Source organism: Arvicanthis niloticus, chromosome 14 (genome assembly GCF_011762505.2).
Source record: "Arvicanthis niloticus isolate mArvNil1 chromosome 14, mArvNil1.pat.X, whole genome shotgun sequence".
NCBI classification, from domain to species: domain Eukaryota; kingdom Metazoa; phylum Chordata; class Mammalia; order Rodentia; family Muridae; genus Arvicanthis; species Arvicanthis niloticus.
The window spans coordinates 55,396,172-55,418,282 of record NC_047671.1 but is presented as its reverse complement, the minus strand read 5'-3'; the positions used below and the strand labels follow the sequence as shown (position 1 = coordinate 55,418,282).

At 50.6% G+C, this 22,111-nt stretch overlaps 2 protein-coding genes across 4 annotated transcripts in view; one reads left to right on the top strand and one right to left on the bottom strand.

The window, feature by feature from the left end:
* The window catches only part of Lims2 (LIM zinc finger domain containing 2), a 44,591-nt gene that overhangs the window by 14,258 nt on the left and 8,222 nt on the right, over positions 1–22,111 (top strand). For 2 of the 3 annotated variants that reach the window (XM_034518508.2, XM_034518510.2), the window contains exons 2-4: positions 12,686–12,845; positions 15,533–15,599; positions 15,833–15,953. In XM_034518508.2, the coding sequence (XP_034374399.1) occupies positions 12,686–12,845; positions 15,533–15,599; positions 15,833–15,953 (348 nt within the window). Of the gene's footprint in view, positions 1–2,264; positions 2,514–12,685; positions 12,846–15,532; positions 15,600–15,832; positions 15,954–22,111 lie in introns of those variants that run through there. The other variant, XM_034518509.2, reaches the window with a different exon arrangement.
* Positions 17,409–20,889, bottom strand: Gpr17 (G protein-coupled receptor 17). The gene is made up of 2 exons (XM_034518507.2): positions 20,803–20,889; positions 17,409–19,398 (listed from the first exon to the last, which is right to left on the bottom strand). The coding sequence occupies exon 2, from the start codon at positions 19,389–19,391 to the stop codon at positions 18,372–18,374; it is 1,020 nt and encodes a 339-aa protein (XP_034374398.2). The 5' UTR covers positions 19,392–19,398; positions 20,803–20,889; the 3' UTR covers positions 17,409–18,371.

Below are 22,111 nucleotides of genomic sequence, written 5' to 3'. Positions count from 1 at the left end.
ATCTGTCACTGGCTAAACATCTTATCAAACAGGCTAGGTTGCCAGCCACCAAGCCCAGAGATCAGTGTGTTTCTGCACTAGGACTACAAACTCATGCTACTGCACCTGGCTTTTTTTTTTTTTTTTTTTTTTTTTTTTAAAGTGGGTCATGGCCTCATGCTCACAAGGTAAGAACTTTACTGACAGAGCTGTCTCCTCAGCGATGTCTCCTTACCAAGCCCGCTCTGTCCAACCTGGATCTCTCTGCTCCTCTCTTCTCATGGAGGGTTCCCTGCTCATATACACATTCTCAGGGACCCGCTTAGCCCTAAGGATGAACTTATACCTGAATCAAACCTTCCACATCTGTGACAGAGTTCTGAGTTCATTTCTTGCTTCCTCCTGCTTCCCAACACAAATCACATCCCCACTAAATATATCCTCACCCACTTGTCCACTTTTATACTCCACTGATGTCCAGGAAAGTCACCTCCACTCCCACAGCTGCCCCTTCCATGTACACACACATGTGACACACCAGTACACACATGTGACACACCAGCACCAGTCACATCCAGCAAGGGTCATGCCCACATCCATGTCTATAGCAGATTTTAACAGTTGCAAAATGCAGTGTCTGATCCCTTTGCTTCCTGGCCTAAGACAACACATATTCCTTGTAAGATATACCCAGTAGCTATTAGTTGGGATGTTCTAGAGTCCACTGTGTCACCATTGTAGGAACTAGTCTCATTTGGAAGCTTTGTATCTCTAATGGGGCTAAGAAAAACCCTTTGAGTAGCAGGCTAACAAATGACCCTAGATCCACAGGCAGATCCCTGCATGCTCACATCATGTAACAGTCATACAATGTCCCTGTGTGATGTGTGTGCTATGTTAGCATGCTAAGTGGGAGGTAGGTGGGCAGGTGAATGCATATAGAGGCCCAAGGAGGACAGTGGGTGTTTAATGAATCATTTTCTACTATGTTTCTTTGATATGGGGTCTCTCATGGAGCCTGGAGCTAGACTGGCAGTCAGTACACCCCAGTGGTCTTCTTGTCTCTGCCCTCTTCATCACCGGGGTTTCAGGCACACAGGACCAACTCTAACTTTTTACGTGGTGGGGATTTGAACCCAGATCCTCATGCTTTTGCCATGAACTGTCTTTCCTGCCCTGTGTTTGACTTTTTATTCTGATTCCCACAAGACCTCTATGCTTGCTTAAACTACCCAGAAGTCAGTTTCTGCTCAGCCTTGGCTGCATATTCCTCTGGGTTGACAACTGTGGGAACATTTCTTTTAACACTGGCAGAGGAACCACAGAATCTTTTATACTTTGCTTTTAACCAACCCTCAAATTACAACTTGGTGGAAAAAGCCTAGTCAAATGCAAAAAAATCAACAAACAAACAAACAAACAAACAAACAAAAAAACCCAAAACTGTAGATCCTGCTCTTTGGTAATAACAAATACCTGAGAACAGGTTCTCAGAGCAGAAATTCCCACAGCTTTTGTGTCACCACATCATTTTAGGTCTGATAATCTCCCTTTATCAGCAGTGCTTCACTTTAGACAGGAGTCATGGTTTGATTTTTACTTCGAAATACCAATGACTGGCTCAGTGGGTGGCGTGCTTAGCTAGACCGCACAAAGCCCTGGGTTCTGTCCTGGGCTTTCTATAAACTGAGTCCCTTTCTGTAATCCCAGCAGTGGGAGGAGGATTGTGAGCTCAGGTCATTCTTGGTACATAAAAGGATGTTTGAGGACATCATGAATTACATGAAACCTTGTCCAAAATAAATAAATAAACTGCGCGGTTTTTCAGGAGAGAGAGAGAGAGCACTGGTGTTAGGTCTAAAGACAGATTAAACTCACCATGCAGAAAAGATACCCTGGACCTTGTCCTCTTTGAGAGGGGACAGCACAGACTAGGGGAGACCCTTAATGCCCCGGGAGGCAGTAGGTGCCCAGAAATGTCTTGGAGGCACAAATCCAACTGTTTTTCCTGCCTGGGGCAGCCGCGGGAACGCTAAGGAAGTGCGCGTGCGTGCGTTCGTGCTCGCTCCCTCTGCCGATCTCAGTTTTGCCTTCGTAACACACCCTTTAAAAAGTGTCTCAGGGTGGAGGTGGGGGAGAGTGTGGGGAGGGTGGATGGGGTGGAAGGGAGGGTGAGTGGGGGTGGGGTGCGAACTTGTGCGTGTTTATTATAACTTCATTCCCTTTAAAAGGAAAAGTATGCCCGGAATCCGGGAGGTGGCAACAGAGTCCGGGTAGTGAGGACGTGACCGACCCACTCAAGTCGGGAGTCTCTAGTGTCAGTCTCTAGTGTTCCCAGGGTCGACACTAGCATCGGCATCCCCTGTGCCCCTTGAGGCTGTCCCCTGCACTCCCCATCCCAGCTGCAGGCTGGGTGGAGCTGTCCTCGCGGTTTGGGCGTGTTCCTCCCTCTGCCCGGACCGTGAGTCCTCCGTAAGGGACACAGCGAGTGGACTGCTGACCGGTGCTAGGCGCGCGGCCACCATGACGGGAAGGTAATAGATGCCTTAAGTTACGGGTGGAGGGTGACATGGTCTCGGACAGATGCTGGACAGCTGATCCTGGTAGGAAATCCCGCAGCCCCATTGCTCCTAGGCTGCAACCCCTCTGGGAGTGAGAGGGTCAGGCAGGGGGTCCCATTCTCTTCCTTGAGAGAGTGTTCCAGTATTAGCAGGTGTAGTTCTATATCGCCAGTGATCCCTCCCCCTCAGGGCGACCTAGACCAGAGACTTGTCTGAGGTCACCAGCCAACTGAAGATGAAAAGCCTTAAAATGTACCTGGAGAGCCCTGGACTTTCCTGGCAACCCATGTGATTCTGGGTAATAGTCTGTCTAGAGCCTTCTTTTGCCTTCTCTGGGGTAAAGGATGTTTAGATACCTGTGGGGAATTGTCTCTAAATCCTAAGTGTAGAGGGTGGGTTAGGGGCAGAGAATATCCCTCCAGCCTGCCCTGGGTAGGGATCTCTGTCTCTTTGTACAGGTTCAAGACAATCCAGGTTCTGGACGTGGATCACAAGTCCACAAGAGTCCGGCCAGTTTTGGCCTCTGCAGTTACGTCTGGACCACGGCTGGGTACAAGTGTGTGGCTCAAAGCTGGGCTGGAAGGGGTGGTCCCGGGGCTCAGGACCCTCTTCTAGCCAAGAGCTAGCAGAAAAGTTTTCTCTGCGCTATGCCTTGCTACACTGGTGCCCCTGGGGTGCCCTGTCCCTTTTGCAATCTTCTTTGGGAAAGGGTCCTGGGAGTCAGGGCAACACCCAGCTGTTGTGGGATGGTGGCTTGAAGATCCCTTGAAGCACATAATACTATTTGCCTCAGGGACACACTGCTGCTGACCACCACTGAAGGTGTGGTTGGAAGTCCTTGGGTAGCCCTGGATTCAGAAACACTATGTACCCTGTCATGGCCTGAGACCCGCCCTTCCCTCCCGCTTTCTAGTGCTTCCTCCCCAGCCTCAGCTCTGGGTGTTCCCTCAGTGGGAAGACTGTTCTCAGGGACTGCTTCCTTGTGCAGTGTAATGCAAGGACGTATCCCACCCCAGGAAGGTGGTAAGAGTCTTCCACAGACTGCTATGGTCCTTTCTGTCACCTTGCCTCCCCACCCCAAAGTCCCTGGCAGAAATCCTCACCAACTTCTTGGCTCCCAGTCTCAGCCCTCAGCTTTGAAAGAAAAGCAGCCACAGAGGCAGGCATCCAACTGTATCTTAAGCTAAAAGTGGGTCCGGCGGAGTAGAGACATGAGGCACTTGTTAAACTTAGGTCCCTCAGCCTTTTCTGGACTGGTCTGTCACGGGCAGCCAGCAAGGAGAAAATTCAGGGAGGTTTTTGGTGGCGGGAGACAAGCTCAGAAAATCTGCTGGCCGTGGGGTCACATGGGAACAAGGAGCTCTTTTCTGTTCTGGGTACAACTGCTCATTGCAGAGGATGGAGAAACCCCTAGACATGGAGGCCACAGCAGCACAGGAAATGGCCACAGTGGCCCTCCTCAGAGGTGCCATCTTTGAACATTTTGGTGACTCTCTTCAGTCCTTATCTTGACTCAAGCATTTCCTTGCTCGTATGTTTTTGATCCGCTGTGAGATGCCACTGTCCACCACAGGTTCTAGGTTCTTTCCTGCACACACACAGATCCTGGGTAGGCTGTAGGAGGAACAGACTTGACTCAGACTTTGGAGTGTGTGAGTCTCTTCTTGTCCTAGGAACTGTGGGGGTTCTTTAGCTTCGTGCGTGCCCGTGTACTCTTTCCTTTGCTTAGTGAGGCAGGGGCAGGTCTTCATGCCTCGATCCTGGGCCCCCTACCATCCTTCATGCTGCCTGGAGCCACACTGTACCTCAGATACACCTTCTCTGTTCACACCCCTAGGGAACCTACTTGTCACCACTCCCCCAAACACTGGCAGGCAAGAGCAGAGGGAGGGCTGCAGGGAGCCACCAGAGAAGACCTGGAATAGCATCGTTTGTAAATGCACCCATTGGCACTGTGCAGAGAAAGGGCAGCAAGGAGACAGGGAAGACAACCAGGAAGCCAGCAGCCAGGGAGACAGGAGAAGATGGAGTTGTGAGGCAGGGTCAGGGCCTCCTGGAGGTGGAGTAGACAGGATGTATCATAGTCCACAGCTGTTCCCCAAGAGCCACCTCTCCGCCTCATCTTAGTACGCTGCTGCTGTCACCACCTCGTCTTAGTATGCTGCTGCTGTTGTGGGCCGCTCTGGGAATCCTCACTCCCACTGGTCTCACTCCTTTGTAGTGTCTTGTTCAGCTCAGATCTAAAGGAGTTTGTGAGCCGGGCAGTGGTGGCGCACGCCTTTAATCCCAGCACTTGGGAGGCAGAGGCAGGCAGACTTCTGAGTTCATGGCCAGCCTAATCTACAGAGTGAGTTCCAGGACAGCCAAGGCTATACAGAGAAACCCTGTCTGGAAAAAACAAAAACAAACAGACAACCCCCCCCCAAACAAAACAAACAAACAAACAAAAAACTAAAGGAGTTTGTGGCCATGCTCTAGCCTGTCACAACAACAAGCTGCCTGGTTCTGGCCGGCTCTGGGCTAGCGCGGTGGCTGTGACCTTTCCATTGGCAGCCTGCTCTGCAGATGTAACTGCTCACACCTAGGACAAACTTATCTGTTTCACCAGCACTGTTTCATCATTGCTGTCATTTGTTGCTCCCGTTTGAAAAAAAAAAAATCTCTCCGGAGACCCAGTGGAATGCCACTTGCCACCCTGACACCCCAGGAACTTCGGTTCAACACAGATGTTGCCACACTTACCTCTGAGTGACAGCACAGACCCATCCTTCTGCTTCCCCCTTGTCTTAACCCCCTTGGGTTGCTTTAACATTTACTGAACCTGATTCACGCGACCATCTAAATCATTCAGACTGACAGAGACGCTCCTACTGTCCCACCACTGGGCTCAGAAAAGCCACTAAAACCTTTAACAGTTCTGACTGAATGACCGTCACAAACAGTCCATTGAACAGTTTTACTTGGACTGCTGATCTTCTCATCAAATACCAATTTCTCCCCAGCACTTCTCTCCACACTGTCTGCTCTTCCTCTGTCTCTTCCAATCAGTGACCAATTTCTCTCCTATTGCCTCAGGTTATGCAGTCTTTGTCTCAGAGAGGGATGGGAGATTCTATTATTCAGTTTCTTTGCTTCCATTGTGTCTAGATTAAGCTCGCCCACCCCTATATCCCAGCAGCCTCAGGAGTCATGCTGTGACAGACTCACAGTCTCATGGTGTTTTTAAAGGTCTCCCCCAATTCACAGGGTTCAAACACAGAGAATTCCCTGGTCGTCACAGTTTGCTGTACTGAGTCTTCATTCATGGCCTCATCTGTGTGATGACCTATAGATTTTCCATTCTCTCTTAAAGCTTAAACAGGCATCTTTTCTATAGTCTCTCTCATGTGCTTGTCCTCCTCACTCTCTGATTCCTCCCAAGGGTTCCAAGCTTTTGGATCCTTGGAAGAATATTCGGCATAGATATAAGTTACGCTCCTTTGTCTTGCATTCTGCAAGCTGTAAGAATGATTGGCAGGTACCTTAACCTCATGTTCCCCACCCCACTTTCCCCATCAGAGGCTCCTGCAGAGAGTGTCTGTACACCTTTCCCCTACTTCATTCCTCCCTTGCCTGGGGCAAGTTTGTTTTTGCTAGGAAGATCACATGCCTCTGCCACATACTTTATCATTCACAAAAAAGGCCATGTAGCAGCTAGCACAGTCTGTTATGACTCTGTCCCACACAGCACTTGCAGGGTTCAACGTTCATTTTCTAATGCATCAGCTGCACCCCCACCCCACCCAGGATTCCCAAACTTGCATGCTTGACTCCATTTATCAAGGAGACATACCACCCCATACCACACAGAGGAACATGGCTACCTTGGGATCCCCCCACCCCACCCCACACACACACCAAGAATGTTCTTCTTTTTGATGCTTGTCTTTAGTTGTATGTTTTATTGTCTACTGCAGGGAGCAGGCAACTGTCATTACAGGAAAGAGGTAGACTGTCCCAAGGGAGACAGTCTGGAGGGGTTGCTTCTCAGGTGCTCCACCCTTGCACTGATAGCCCTCAGCTGCATCCCTATTCACACTGTCTGATCTCACCAGGAAAACACACACACACACACACAATTAAGTTAAATAAGTAAATAAGTAAAGCCAGGCAGTGGTGGCGCATGCCTTTAATCCCAGCACTTGGGAGGCAGAGGCAGGCGGATTTCTGAGTTTGAGGCCAGCCTGGTCTACAGAGTGAGTTCTAGGACAGCCAGGGCTACACAGAGAAACCCTGTCTCAAAAAATCAAAAAAAAAAAAAAAAAAAAAAAAAGTAAATATATATATATATATGTATATATATATATATATATATACATATATATATATGTATATATATATATATATATATACATATATATATATATATATATTAAAGACAAGCTGGCCTCCAGTTCAGTTTGTAGCTAAAGATAATGACCTCAAACTTCTGATCCACCTGCTTCCACCTCTGGAGTGCTGGGTTACAAGTGTGAGCCACTACAGCACACATACTTAAAGTGGTGTCTGAGAGTCCTGGGTCTTAGCATTTAAGGTTTCCATATGGGAGAGGCTGAGGAACTTGAGAGGCATAAACTTGAGCTGACTGAGAAAACTCTGTGCCTAAGCTTCTGTATGTCAGAATGTGGGTATGTGGGCATTTGGAGGCTTTTGTCTCCTCTGGACTCAACTTCTAAATGCCCTTTAAAAAATATTTGTTGAATCAATCATTGTTGGGCAACATTGGAATTGGCTGCTGTTGCAAATTATATTCTGGGCAGGGCTTGTTAATGAGTACTGTTCTGTCTGGATTTGCTGATGTGTGTTCCTGGCACCTGAATACAGAAGGCTGGCCCTGTACACCGCCTGTTGGCTGTTGGTTGTCAGGAACGATGGTAACTGGTTATTTAGGATTTTATCAGGAAGGCTCATAGGAACAGCTTAGACTTCCATACTCTGCCTCTGCATTCCTTAGTACAGGGAAGGCTCAGCCAGCAGTAGCCAGAGTTTCCAAACTCCCCTAGGGTTGTGTCTCTGGGTGGCAACTCACCATGTCGCTTTCTACACTTAAAGTCTTAAGGGCTTCTCTAAGTATTGACTTCTGGGCTTCTTTTAGAATGCTTGGCTATCCCGTGTGTGTGCACTTGTGGGCAATTGAATATGTGGGTGACTGTGCATGGAACATGCATGGCAGTCAGAGGCAACCTTTGATGCTATTCCTGAGGCACCTGTCATTAATTAATTAACTAACTAATTAATTAACTAATTAATTAATGACAGGATCTCTTATTTGCCTGGAAGTTCGCCACTTTGCCCAGGATACTTGGCCAAGGAGCTTCCAGAGATCTGTCTTTTTTTGCTTTGTTCACCACCCCTCCCCCACACTACCACCACTATGCCAGCACTGTGGGATTCCAAGTCGGGAACCACTGTGCTGGGCGTTTTGCATTGGTTTTGAGGTTCTGAGTGCAGGACTCAGGTCCTCCTCGCACTAGCAAAGCAAGTGCTTTACCTACTGAGACATTCTCAAGTATGGGCCCTTAGCCCTTGGGTGGCCAAGATCTTAGAGGACAAGGGCTTGAAGTTGGTGTTCATGCTGCAAGCTCCCGGAGAAAGAAGCAAGGTGGCACATGAACAAATGTGGGGCTTGCAGTTGTAGCAATAATAATAAATAATAACAGCAACAGTAATAATAGTAATTATTTCTCCTCCTCCTCCACCTCCGGAGTCCTTCTCTTCTTCCTCCTCTTCCTCCTCCTTCTTCCTCTTCTTCTCTCCTCCTCCTCTCCCCTTCCTCTTCTTCTTTAACTTTTAGACAGGGTCTCATTTTGTGGCCCTGGTAGTCTGGAACTCATGATGTAAATCAGGCTGGCCTTGATTGAACTCACAGAAATCCTCCTGTCTCGGCCTCTTGTGTGCTAGGGTTAAAGACATATGCCACCATGTCCTGCTTAGCTGAAGTTTCTTAACCGGCCCAAGGATTCCTAAAGGGCTTGTACTCGCCACTTCCCCACCGTAGTGTGCCCAAGAGCTCAGGTTCCCCACTGTATAGGGACAGACTGAACCCTGACCTGTTTTGGGACCTGCCCAGTACCCGCCCTCCCCACCCCCCTCGGCCCAGCTTTCTGGGAGCTGGTTTACAGCAGCCGAACAATATCCTTTCTATTTCAGATCTGACACCCCCCCCCCCCCCCCCCGCTGTCTTTTAGTGACCCATAACTTGAGCTGCTTTCCCGGCCGAGGGTCCCATTGTTATGCCCTACTAGGGGGGAGGTGGCTGACAGGGAGGTGGCTATTGCCCAGGCGAGCTAGCTGGGTGGGGGCTGTACCTGCAGTGTCCCGCTTCGACCAAGCAGGACTTGCAAAGAGTTCAGGTAAAAGGGGAGATGCTGGGCGTGGTTGTAGACAACAATGGCCGGAAAAACTTGTACTTGCCTGCAGTGCTCGCTTCGGAAACCCCTCCTCTTCGGAAACCCCTCCTCGTCCGTCCGTCCGTCCTTCGGAGAGGCTGGCCGCACAAGGCACAGGAACTGGGCTGGGTTGGAGACAGGGTCAAGGGAGCAGGGTTAGGGTTGCAAGTTGAGTTTGATGTAGTCTGTAACTTGGATAGGTTAAGGCATCTTACACGAGTTGTCCATGCCATCCCTTTGGTGACTTTCAGATAGAGATTATTTTATTTTGATGAGACAGTTTCGTGTGTCCTAGGCTATCCTTGGCTCACAATGTAGCCAAGGATGATTTTGGGCTTTTGATCCAGCCTCTACCTACCAAGTAGTGGAATTACAGACTTGGTTTTATGTCATACTGAGGACTGAACCCAGGAGAGGAGCGCTCTACCAACTGAACCACATTACATCCTCAGCTACAGAATGGGAGATTTTATTGCCACTTTATGGAGGCTCAAACCTGGGCTCCACTGGTCAAAGACATTACTAACCAAACTGTAGCTGTGGTTTCAGCATAGAAACTTGTCAGGGCAGAGAAGGAAGGTGGGAACAGCAGGGTTTGGGATGGTCCACCCAGGAGCTCAGAGGGTTAACCAGGGTGAGGAGGATTCAGGGAGTAATCTCAGGAGAGAGAAGAGAGGACACGGCTCCTAGACACGTGCCCCAGGGCCATCTGGCTGGAAGAGACTTGTAGAAAGCTAGGGAGAGAGATTAAGGGGGCTGTGGGCATAGTGTCACTGGCATTAAAGAGCAAGTGGTCCCAGAGGGGGAGATGGAGGAAGTGTGGGGGAAGAGGACCAAGGAGTCACGTCACAGGTGGTCAGGCTAAGGACCTGATAACCAGAGAGGCAAAGACAGTTGACATCACCCAGGTTCCTCTGAACTTCCTGCTAATGACAGGGAAGTTGGCAGGGGAGCTAGTGGACTGAGCCCTGATAAAGGTCTTTGTGGGACAGGGGAGGTGACTTGGTTGATCAAGTGCTGTGCCAGCAGGAAGATCAGAGTTCAGACCCCCATCACCCATTAAAAAACAAACAAACAAACAAACAAACAAACAAACAAAAAAAGGCCAACCTCTTGTGTGTGATCCCAGCACCAGGTGGGCAGAAACAAGCAGATTTCTGGAGTACTCTGGTCAGCTTAGCTGAGCCAGTGAGCCCCAGGTTCAGTAAGAGATTCTGCCTAAAAATAAGGTGGAGAAGAAATTGAGGAAAACATGTGACCTCAGCCTCTGACCTCCACACCCACAGGAACTCAAGCGTGCATGCCTGTGTGCGCACACATCATCTTTGGCTGGGAACTGGGACAGAGGGAAGGTATTCCGTAGGCTGCAGTGCCTCAGCTGCTATCTGTATCAGTGGTTATCTGCAAAATGCCTGCCATATGCTGGTTCATCCTCGAGAGCCCAGCACAAGCCAGCACAGGCCTAGATGACCCCCCTGCTCAGATAGGGACCTGTGCGTGGCCTGCTGGAGCAGAGCCCTCCCTGGTCAACCTTGGTTGCAGGGAACAGGTGAGAATGACCTCAGGATGGATAGAACAAACATCTTGACCACGGCACAAGAAGGGCTGTGGGCCCTGTAAAGAAACCTGAGGCCCAGCAAGATCCCAGGAGCGGGCGACACGTTATGCAACACCTGATGTTGGATTTCTTTGAACTTGATGATACCTCATGCCAGTTCTGTTTCTGATGTGGGTGTGACACATTTGAGATGTTCTGGATTAAAAACAACAACAACAACAAAAAAAACCAAACTGCTGAACCAAAAAGGTATAAAGGCTCCTCAAGAAGCTGTTAGCCCCTGCAGGTTTTGGATGGATTTGGAGATTTGGGAAGGATTATGTCCCCTTTCTCTTTCCTGCCTCCCCTCTCTCTTTTCCTTTTCTTTCTTCTCTTTCCTTTTGGACAGGGTCTCATGTAGCACAAGTAGCTGATGGTGGCCTTCATCCCTCAGCCTCCCCTGCCCCGGTGCTGGGGTTACAGGAGCACACCGCCATGCACAGTGTTGTGCAGCCTAAGGATCCAGTCCATGGCTCTCTTGCATGTAGGCGAAGGCTCTACCAACCGAGCCACATCCTCCGCTCCTTGTCCAAGGCAGAGTGATAATTTCCTGGTATTTATATTGTGAGGAGTTGGGCTGTCTTTGTGTCAAATCCTGTTTATCATATGCAGCCTGGTGACCTCTGAGGCTGATGTGACCAGGGAGACAGGCTAAATCATCCCAGGGGCGGAAGCTTCTGCTGGAAACTCAGAGGCTGTGCTTGTTGTGCAGGGGGCTCTCCTAACCCTACACCCACCTAGTGCTTGAAGTAGAACGGACACAAAACAAATACCCATCTTGATTCTTCTGCAGACATTGCCTTTTGGAGATGGCTGATGTTGGACCCATTTTACAGATGAGGGAATGAAAGTTCACAGGACTTCAATGCATGCCAGCATGACAGAAATACTGCCTAAGAGAGGAAGGATTTGCTTTGCTCACAGTTGTAGTTTGCTTTCTGTTGCTGTGATAGAACACGTTGACCAAAAGCATCTTAAGGAAGAAAGGGTTTATCTGGCTTACACACAGGATCACAGTCTATCATTGAGGAAACTCAGGGCTGGCACTCAAGCAGGAGCTGAGGCAGGAAACACTAAGGAAAGCCACTCACTGGCTTGGCCCCTATGGCTGGGTCAGCTGCTTTCTTAAAAGACTAAGCAGTACACGCCTTTAGACTTGTCATCATGGTAGGGAGGTTATGGTGGAGCAGCCAGGTGTAAAGACATGTGCTTACACCCCCAGCACTGTGGGGAGGTGCACACAGGCTGTTAGTCGGCCAGCCTAGCCGGCTTGGTGATTTCCAGGTCAATGAGAGATGCTGCCACAAAAAACCGGGGATGGTCTGGGTTAGTTGACTCTGTTGGTCTTCCTGTGGAGTTCCTATCCCCTTCTGAACCCAAAATCCTTCCTCCTGTTCTTCCATAAGAGTCCCCAAGCTCCATCCACTGGCTGTGGGTGTGTCTATATCTCCCCAAATCTCTCAGAGTACAACACGCTCCTGTCTGCAAGCATAACAGAGTATCATTAATAGTGTCAGGGATTGGTGCTTGAAGAGTCTGAACTGCCAACCAAAGAACATACATGGGCCTAGGCCTCCTTACACAAATGTAGCAGATGTGCAGCTTGGTCTTCATGTGGGTCCTGAACAACTGGAGCAGGGAGGCTATCCCAAAACCCATTGCCTGTATGTGGGATAGGTTCTTCTAGCTGGGCTGCCTATCAGGCCTTAGTGGGAGAGGAAGTGTGTAGTCTCACAGAGACTTGAAGTGCCAGGGTGGGGAGATATCCAGGGGAGCCCCCACCCGCTCAGAGAAGGGGATGGGGGATGGGGGAAGGATTGTGGGAGGGGGTGACTGGGAGCAGGGCAGTAAGCTGGATGTAAAGTGAATATGTAAAAAATTAAATTAAATAAAAACAAGTGGATGGTGCCTGAGAAACACCAGCTGAGGTGATTCTCTGACCTGCATATGGACCACTCCCATACGTGTGAACCTACACATACAGGGATTCATGTCTTAAGTGTCATGCTTGTCACCCTTAAAGGTTGGATTCACCTGAACCTTTTAAGCAGGGACATGTCCCCAGGACTGCTCTGCCAGCCTGCTGCCAGGTGCTGACCTTCTCCTCCTATCCCCTCTAGCAACATGTCTGAATGTTTGGCCGATGCCATGTGCCAGCGCTGCCAGGCCCGGTTTGCCCCCACAGAGCGCATTGTCAACAGCAATGGGGAACTGTACCATGAACACTGCTTCGTGTGTGCACAGTGCTTCCGGCCATTCCCCGAGGGGCTCTTCTATGAGGTGAGGAGGTTCTGGGTGGTAGGTAGCCTGTCCTTGGAGGGCCTGTGGCTACTCCGAGACCTGGCCAGGCTCTGAGGCTGCAAAGCTGAGTTTCCTACACTGTGTTGGTCTATTCCTCATCTGGGAACTTCTGAAATCACCCTGTTTTGTTCAGTCTCCCCTGGACAGGTTCTGGGCAGGTTCTGTGGTAGGATAAACTCACATCATGATGTTTGTCCTTCACTGAGTCAGATAACAAACGCAATGGCTGAGTGATTGTATTGTCTTCAGAAATAAGCATTCTCGTAGTTGGGGTTGGGTAACCAGGTGGTGTTTGATGAGACACACACACACACACACACGTACCCATGCATGCATACAGATATCCCCACAGAGACACATACTTATATGTGCATGCATGCGTATATACCCACAGATACACACAGACACTCAAGCAGACACACACACACACACACACACACACACACACACACACACACACTCCTCTGCAGGAAAAGATCTTGGCAGAGCATTGTGAAGATATTGAAGTGGGAGCATGTGGGGTATCTGGGGTATGTGGGGTATGTGGGGTATCTGGGGTATGTGGGGTATCTGGGGTATCTAGGGTATGTGGGGTATCTGGGGTATCTAGGGTATGTGGGGTATGTGGGGTATCTGGGGTATGTGGGGTATCTGGGGTATCTAGGGTATGTGGGGTATCTGGGGTATCTAGGGTATGTGGGGTATCTGGGGTATCTGGGGTATGTGGGGTAGCTGGTGTGGTAGAAGTCGAACAGAGAAATGAATGGGAGAATGGCAGGAAATCAAGACTCCCTCTCCATCCCTCTACCTTACTGGCTCTCCTCTGGGGCTTCAAGCTTCTTTTCTGTAAGAGATTGGGGCAGCTGGAGTTGGGACAGAGGTGTTACAGCATTTGTCCAACATGTGACTGAAGGCATGCAACATGTGTCCACAACACCAGACTGTGGGAGGCTACAGAGTGAGACTGTCTCAAAAAAACAAAAAACAAAAAACAACAAAAAAAAAAAAAAAAAAAGGAAGAGGGAGAGGCTCTGGTCATTGTGCCATATAGAGGCTGTGAGCCACTGGGATAGAAGCTGGGATAGCAGGCGGGACCAGGAGTGGAGTCATAAGTACTGCCGTACTCATGACAGTAAAGGGTCTTGTATTTCCCACAGCAGCTCACAAGAGCAGGCAGTTAGAGCCTTCCTTCTTAAACACAGCTGTTGTTAAGAAGTCACTCATGCAAAGGCTGAGGAAATGGCTCATCATCAGGGTGTCTGCCATGCAACCATGAGCACTTGAGTTTAATCCCCAGAACTAATGTCAAAAAAGCCGGGTTTGGTGGCTTGTAGCCCCAGCATTGGGAAAGCAGAGACAGGTAGATCTCTGACGCTCACAGGCCAGTCAGCTAGCCTATTTGGTGAGCCACAGGCTGGTGAGAGACCCTGTCTCAAAAAGGGGGATACACCCACATACACATAAACACAGACATATAGTAAACCATATCATACATATAGTACTTTATTAAAAATGATGATAACAAGTACATAAGACATCTGACTTCCCGTTATTTGTTAGACGTTCACGTTTATGCATCTGAGATCATTTCTGTCTGTGTGGTAACACCAGTCTGACAGTAAGATTTACACTACAGCATCTGGTAGACCCAGAGACAAGGCCTCTGTTGCCTCCCCCAGAGCTGTTAAACACTGGCTGTCACTCTGTTGAGCTGCAGTGGAGGGGTGGGGGCGGGGGGGGGGGAGACCAGAGCTCGAGTGGGCTGTGCTCTCCTGTGAGCTGTTGGCATCACTGATTGACTGATGCGGAAGGAAGTCAGATGAGGATCTCCTGTCACTTTCCAGGCTCCCGAGATGAGACACGCTGGCTGTAAAGGCATCAGAGGGTTGGGCAGAGCCCTGTGAGGGCTTTTAGCCCACAGCCAAGCCTAGCACAGTAGGTGTTGGGGAGATGTTGCTGCTGAGGAAGCTCAAGTCTCTGCCTCCCCTCTGGCTCACAGTGGAGAGCCGGGAGCTTTGAACTTTTGGTGCACCCTGCTTCTGTCTCCCAAGTGCTGGATTATATACACACTACTGTACCGTGTTTACGCAACTCTGTGAGCCAAACCAAGACCTTTATGCATGTTAGGCTGCAAACTGAGCTATATCCCCAGCCCCAGATTTTCCTTAAGAAAGCAAATTGTTAAGGGAAAGAAAGGCAAGGCAAGCTTTGGTCGCACTTGGGGACAATAGTGACAGTGGCTGACTGGAAGCACTCCTGTGCTTTTTCTTTGTCACCCTAATTCCCCAGGTCCTCCCTGGGGAATGAACTGAGCTGGTCAGCCATGGAGAACTAAGTAGCACATATAACTCAAGATTTGACCCATCCTTCCCCAGCCACGGCTCCCACCTCAGCTTGGGCTGTTATCAGGACCCACAGGTCCCCTCTCCCTCAGCAGACAGCAGAATCCCCAAGAGCTGGCCTCAGACTCTCAGTATCTATGTGAAACCGACACTTTGCACTCTGTTAAACTGCATGGGCTAGACCCCCTGCTCCAGCTAGCTTTAGCAGCTTCCCTTCTCGGGACCCCAGACTCCTGCTATTTATTAGGGGGGCAAAGTCTTTGCACAGGAGAGCAAAGAGATGCCGGATGACTCGTGTCTTTTTTCTATGGCCCCCATTTGCAGTTTGAGGGCCGGAAGTACTGCGAACATGACTTCCAAATGCTGTTTGCTCCATGCTGTGGATTCTGTGGTAAGAGCTGGTGACTGCACATAGCAAGCGGGAAGGGGACAAGTAGGGTAACAGGTAGTACTGGCATTCCTTAGCCTGGGGACTTTTCCTGTCTTCCTGAGCACTGTCTTCAGGTCCCTAAAAGAGGGGTGCTTGAACAAGGCTGAACTGGGAGGAATACTGGGTACACAGGACTTGGGAGGTGTTGAAGGGTGGGGAGTGTGCCCTGTCACCTGAGGTCTCTGCTCTTCCAGGTGAGTTTGTCATTGGCCGTGTGATCAAGGCCATGAACGCCAACTGGCATCCAGGCTGCTTCCGCTGTGAGCTGTGTGATGTGGAGCTGGCTGACCTGGGCTTTGTGAAGAACGCGGGCAGGTGAGCCAGCTGCAGTCGTGGGCAGAGAGAAAGATCTCCTGACCCCACTCTTAGTTCGGTGGTTCTGCCTAGTAGGCTCTGCTCCATCCTCTACTGATCTGGCTGTGGGCCTTGTCCTACTCCTGCTAGATGGAGAACAACAGCCCCCACCCCCAGGGCATGGATAAGAATGGAGGCAGGAGAGTAAGGACAGAGTTCCCTCTGGGCAAGGGGTGGTCCTTTGGGGGCAGCAGCTTTGAAGGGCCTTGAATGGCAATGGATGGATGAGGAGTTTTAAGTTGGCAAATCCCAATTACCGATGACACCCCACCTGCCACTACGGCACCATGCTCGCCCCATCTGCCTGCCTTCCTCCCTGGATTCACGGAGCTGGCTAGACCAGGTTGCCCAATTTCTTTCAAATTCAGGACTGTAAGCCTCACTGTACTCTGGCAGTTCCCTTTCCAGGAGGCCTTATTCTTTCTTCTCATCCCTGTCTCCCTCACTGTGGGCTCTACACCTTCCCAGCAGCCATGAGCTTGTCTCCCACCTGCTTGGGAAAGCTTTAGGGGAACACCCAGTAATACCTTTATACCCCACCCCACCCCCCAGCACAGCTGCTGACCTCCTTTGTATTTTCAGCCAATTCTGGGTATCACCAGGTCCTCCCCTTGACTGCCAAGTGCTCTCACAGCAGGGCCCTCACGTCCTCTCCTAGTGAGGTTTCTGTGTTGTGCTAGTTTCCCTCCGCCTCTTCCTCAGTACAGAGGTGTTCTTTAGGCCCGAGCTCATGTCTGCCTTTGAGGATGAAGTCTTGAGCCTCTCAATGGTCCATCTGGACAATCCAGGGTCCCCTCCAGGACTCTCCTTTGCTCAATTTTCCTACCAGTGTGGCATCTCCATTTGAGATTCTAATGCAACAGGTCCCAAATAGAGCTGCAGATTTCTCCTCTGACCCCAGTCTGCTTCTGCATCCCCTGTGCCAAGAAAGGCATTGCTGACTTCCAGAGACCCTAAAGCTTCCCATGAGACTGTCCTTCCTGTCTGGGTCTTTGCCCTCTCTGTCTCTCCTGTCACAGCCTACGGTGACCTTGTCCCTTTGCTATTCCGTTGAAGGGGCATATGGCCCTCGTGCTGGTCTTGGCTGGCATGGTCTTGTGTTCAGCAGGTTGTCTGGGTGAGGGGTTATGGGGGCGGACAGACTGGTACTGGATAAAGCAGCGCTGAGCATCAGGGTCACCTTAGGGTTTCTCTAGTGATAGGCAGGGTGGAGCTGGAGGGATACATTTGAGAGTCCCCTTAATCTAGAATGGCAGTCAGAACTCCATGATAGACAGCTTCAAATCTGCCTGGGCAGACATGCCACAGGGCCACCAGAACCACAACAAGGGAGGTGTTGCCCTACTCAGTCATTCTTAGGTGGAAGGGATGAGAATTTCAGAGAGAGGACATCATGTGTCATGTTGAACCAGCACAATAATTTCCTTCATCTTAAGACTCAGTTGTGTTTAAGAGTATTACAAACAAGTAAAAAGGGGACACATTAGAGTGGTCACCACATGCTGACAAGGTCAACAGCTCAGAGCCAGGTTGGGGGGGGCAGAAGCCTCTTGGGAGGGAATGGGGCTCAGGAAGTCCCTTCTGGGGGAGCTGGAGACAAGTTCACACACCAGGCTCCCTGCCTGCACTGGGCTCTAATGGCTGTCCATCTATGCCATAGGCCTGACTAGACCACATTTTACTGAGAAGCTCTGGACAGTGCCAGGCCCGAGGCAGGTATGGGGACATGGTTACAACAGGAGGGGTAGAGTCCAGAACTATATTTGCTGGGTTCACAAGCAACCAGTCTGAAATATACTCACATGTGGCTATCATTAGAGTCTGAATCCCCTAAACTCAGACAGAGATCGTGGGGCAAAGGCCCATTAAGCAATATTCGCTATACCATACACTTCAAAGGAAATAGTAAGCATTCATCTAGTTCCATTGGCGTTTGTGCTGCCTCTCCTCCTGGGCCTTGGGCAGCTTGTTCTCTGGGTTGTTCTGTAGGGCTTTGTTTCTGTGGGCATCTGTAGCACGAAAGAAGCTAGAAGTTTAGTTGAGAAGAAAGCTTCCCATTGTTCCAGAAATGTCCCTGTGGCTCTCTCCCTATTTAGCACCAGTGAAGTCACTGAGTGTCTGGGAGCTTTACAGAAGCCAGGCCAACCCAGTCCTGTGGAGGGATGGGCAGGGCATCCCCGTAGTTAGTCCTCCCTTTTGATGGGTTTGCTCAGATTAGATGGCCTTGCAGTTGAGGCCTTGGAGCAGGGTGAAAACTCCTGACAGTTTTTGTTTGCTCAGGAAGTGGCAAGGAAGATAGACTTCTTTAGATGGCTCTGGTAGCATGTGGTCTTCCTGCAACAGCCTACAGCTGGCCTGGTGACAGGACCTCCCCGAGGCTCACAGCTCGGATCGGCCACTCAGGGAGCTCTCGTTGGTTTTCCCTTCAAAGCTGGGAGGTGGACCAGTGAGCCGCTTGCTGCAGAGCAAGTTACACAAGGCATGGCGGAACTTCTCAGCCACAAAGAAGTACATGACAGGATCCAGGGCCCCATTGAGGCTGGTGAGGCAGGAGGTGATCCGGTTCCCCAGGGCCAGGGCACGCTGAGCAGCGCATGAAGTCCCACCACCACGGTAGTGAAGCACGTAGACTGAACGGTGGATGTGGTAGGGCACAAAACAAATCAGGAAGATGGCCAGAACCATGGCGATCATGCGGACGGCTTTATTCTTGAGGTGCTTCTCAATACGGGGACCTTGGCGTAGGCTTCGGATGATCAGCAGGTAGCAGGTGACTGTGGTGATGAAGGGAAAGGTAAAAGCCACAGCCAGGGATGCCAGGGCATGATGGGAGGCCTTCTCCCTGTACAGTTGCAGGCAGACAACTGTATGGTTGGTCTGCACAGTCTGTGGGCTGACTAGCAGTGGGGCCATAGCCACAGCCACCACGATCCACAGGAAGGCACAGGCCAGGTGGGCATAGAGAGGTCTTCGAAGCTTGAGGGACTTCACTGGGTGCACGATGGCCAGGAACCGGTCGGCGCTGATGCAGGTGAGGAAGTAGATGCTGGCGTACATATTCAGGTAGAAGAGGAAGCCTGTGAGTCGGCATGGGATTTCCCCAAATGGCCAGTGGTTCCCAGAGAAGTGATAAACCAGCCGGGTAGGCAGGACCAGCACACAGGACAAGTCAGCCACAGCCAGGTGCATCAGGAACACATTGGCCGGAGTGCCTGACTTGTGGTCCCATATGAAAAGCCACAGAGCCAGGGCATTGCCCACGAAAGCTAGGATGAAGTCCAGAAGGTAGAAGCAGGCGAAGAGCATGTTCTCCAGGGGCGTCTCTTGTCCGCATTCTTCAGAGTAAGCCAGGGAGGAGTTGTCAGTCAGGCTCGGTAGGGCTGCCTCCAGACCATTCATCTTGTGGCTAAAGGCAGAACAGGGGGACAGAGCTCTAGGGAATGCAGAAACAGTTTGCAGGATCCCAGGATGCACCCCCAAAGTCAGAGGCAGGACCTCTGATGCCCACAGAGTCTCCTGCCACTGACTTGGGAGGAGCATAGCTATTCTAAATTTGGCATAACTGATGAACTACCAGCGGAAACTCCTGTGTGTGGTGAGTTTTCTGTGTCAGTTGGAGTTGGCTGAGCCTCGGAAGCATTTTGAACTTCAGTCACAGGCCAAGTCCAACCGAGGCTTGATTTTCCCCTTGAGTGAGGAGGGCCTGGGGTGACTGCTGTCAAACTCAGAACCTGGAAGGTACCTTTCTGCCCCGTGCCTAGTTACTCCCTCAGCCCTCATGGTGGAGTTAGCGCTGGAGGAAAAGGAAAACAGGTTTGATTGGCTGGGCATGTGAGGGCAGGGAGAACCCTTCTTTTCTTTTCTAATCCCACCCCAAGGCAAAAGTAGCATTGTGGGGGCCTCTTAAACCCATAGGTGAGTTAAGTGGGTGCTGTTGCTAAGAGCCTCATGCTTGGCACCCAACCAATCCTTTAGCGTTGGCTTCCTTGGTGAGTGAGCCTGCTCCCTCAGAGTTCCAGGACCTCCCCCACCTGCTAGCCTGCTCTGTGATGAGCAATGCATCACTGAACTTGCCAGCAGGGCTCTATCACAGCTATGCTGTGCATGCCTCCTGCCATAGCACCCGAGAGCCCCGGGGTCTCTGGGGTTTTCCACACCTAGCTGGTCAACTCCATTGTGACCAGCTTTTCTGGGTGAGAGCTGACTTTAGGAAACCTTTGCCAGGGCCTCAGGCCAGCAGGGAGTCCCTTCCCAGCCTAGGTGTTCTGTAGCTCAAGTTGGGGTGTGAGAGTCCTGTATCTTTCAGGACACAGACTCACCTCTGGGGGAGGGGGAGGGAGGCACTGTGGCCCGAGCGTGGAGTGTGGCTCACACAACATGCACTGGAATTGCCCGTTGTCCTTTGTGGGTGCCTCCACTTTGGGGGCTCAGAGTAAATAGAAAATGCATAAGCCCTTGCTCAAACAGTAAGAACTGGGGGTGGGGATGTATCTCAGGTGTAGAGTGTGCATGAGGCCCTGGGTTTGATCCCAGCACATGAACTATTTGTGATGACAAGTGCCTGTAATCCCAGCACTGGAAAGCAGGAGGGGTCAGGGTCATTCTCCATTATAAGAAGAATTCAAGACCTAGGCTAAATGAAGCTATGGATTTAAAAATATAATAATAATTCTAAAAAGTAAGAACTTCAGGATTGTGGACATGGTCAAACAGCTCAGAACCCTGTGTGACTGCACCGAGCCGCTACTCTGCCACCTGCACTCTGTCTCCTGGGGCTCTCTGCCCCTCGCTGCCCTCCCCTGCCCCTTACCTCTTGCAGATGACCCAGGAAGGAAAAGACAGGAGACTGAAGGAAGCAGGTAAACTGTGAGCCGGCTGTGGGTGGTGCTCCAGGTGGACTCCTGGAGCTGCAGGAGGAAGGCTTGACTATTTAAGGAGAGCAGGGGAGTCCACAGCTCCTCTGAACCTGAAAAGCTGCTTCATTCCTGAGGGGTCCTTTGTGGGGTAGGCTGCTCCTCCAGCTGGGTCTGCTTCCACGGAGCACATACTGAATATTCCAGTGTGTCCTCAGACCGTGCATACCCCCATCCCCCAGCCAGGCCACTGAGCATCACAGAGGCCAAGTGTGTGAGTGTCCTGGGATCCTGGGAGTGGGCAAGGGCTGGGCTGGGTGGGGGTCTTTGGTGAGAGTTGACAGACACAACAGGACATTTCAGAAGGGGATGATTTTCTACTAGTGGGGGGATAGGGAGGGGTCAGCTACCATGGCAACGGGCCAGGATTCCAAGCTTACTGGGCTGGGGTGGGGGGTGGGGGTGGGGGGTGTTGTTATGCATGCCAGGGTTGAAGCTGAGGAGTCTTGGGCTAGATGAGAGGAGATTCTTTCAGACACTTGCTGTAGGGTCCTTGTGTCCTGTCCTGTATAATTAGACCCCGTTCGGGTGTATGGAATAAATCATGGCCTTTATGTAGAGTCCTGCACAGCTGCAGGCGCCTTATAATGGGGGTGCTGTCTGTGCTGTGGGGATGCAGCTCAGCCTAGCAGGCCTGGCTCTTGCCTGGGAAGGCCTCTCAGCAGAGAATGGTTAGCAGAACAGCCTCAGTGGCTTCCCGCCCTACCAAGGCTTGCTCCTGCTGGGGTGGCTCCAAGCTGGGATGTGTTGGGTGTTGTTCGTGACTCACTGAAGTTCATCACGGCTGATATCACTAATAGAGCATCCATACGATGCAGCCAAACCCAGCATTATTAGTTTCCAAAGTCTTAAAATTTTCAGTTGAAATTTTGGAAGTTACGGTTGGGTTATAGCTTGGTTGTTATAGTGCTTGTCCATCTCAATTGCAAAGCCCTGGGTTCCAGCCTCACTGCTGACTAAACTGTGTGGTGCTATATTCACTGCACTTGGGAAGCAGAGGCAGGAAGATGAGAGGTTCAAGGTCATCTTCGACTACATAGTGAGTATGAAGAAGCCAGCTTGAGTTACACGAGACCCTGTCCCCAAAACATAATAGAAAACATTTACAATTATGTATGATTAACATCTGGAGAGGATGTACTGCCTATTGGTATCATCAGTTTGTCTTTCCCCGTTGCATCGTGCAGCTCGGAATTTCACTGCATT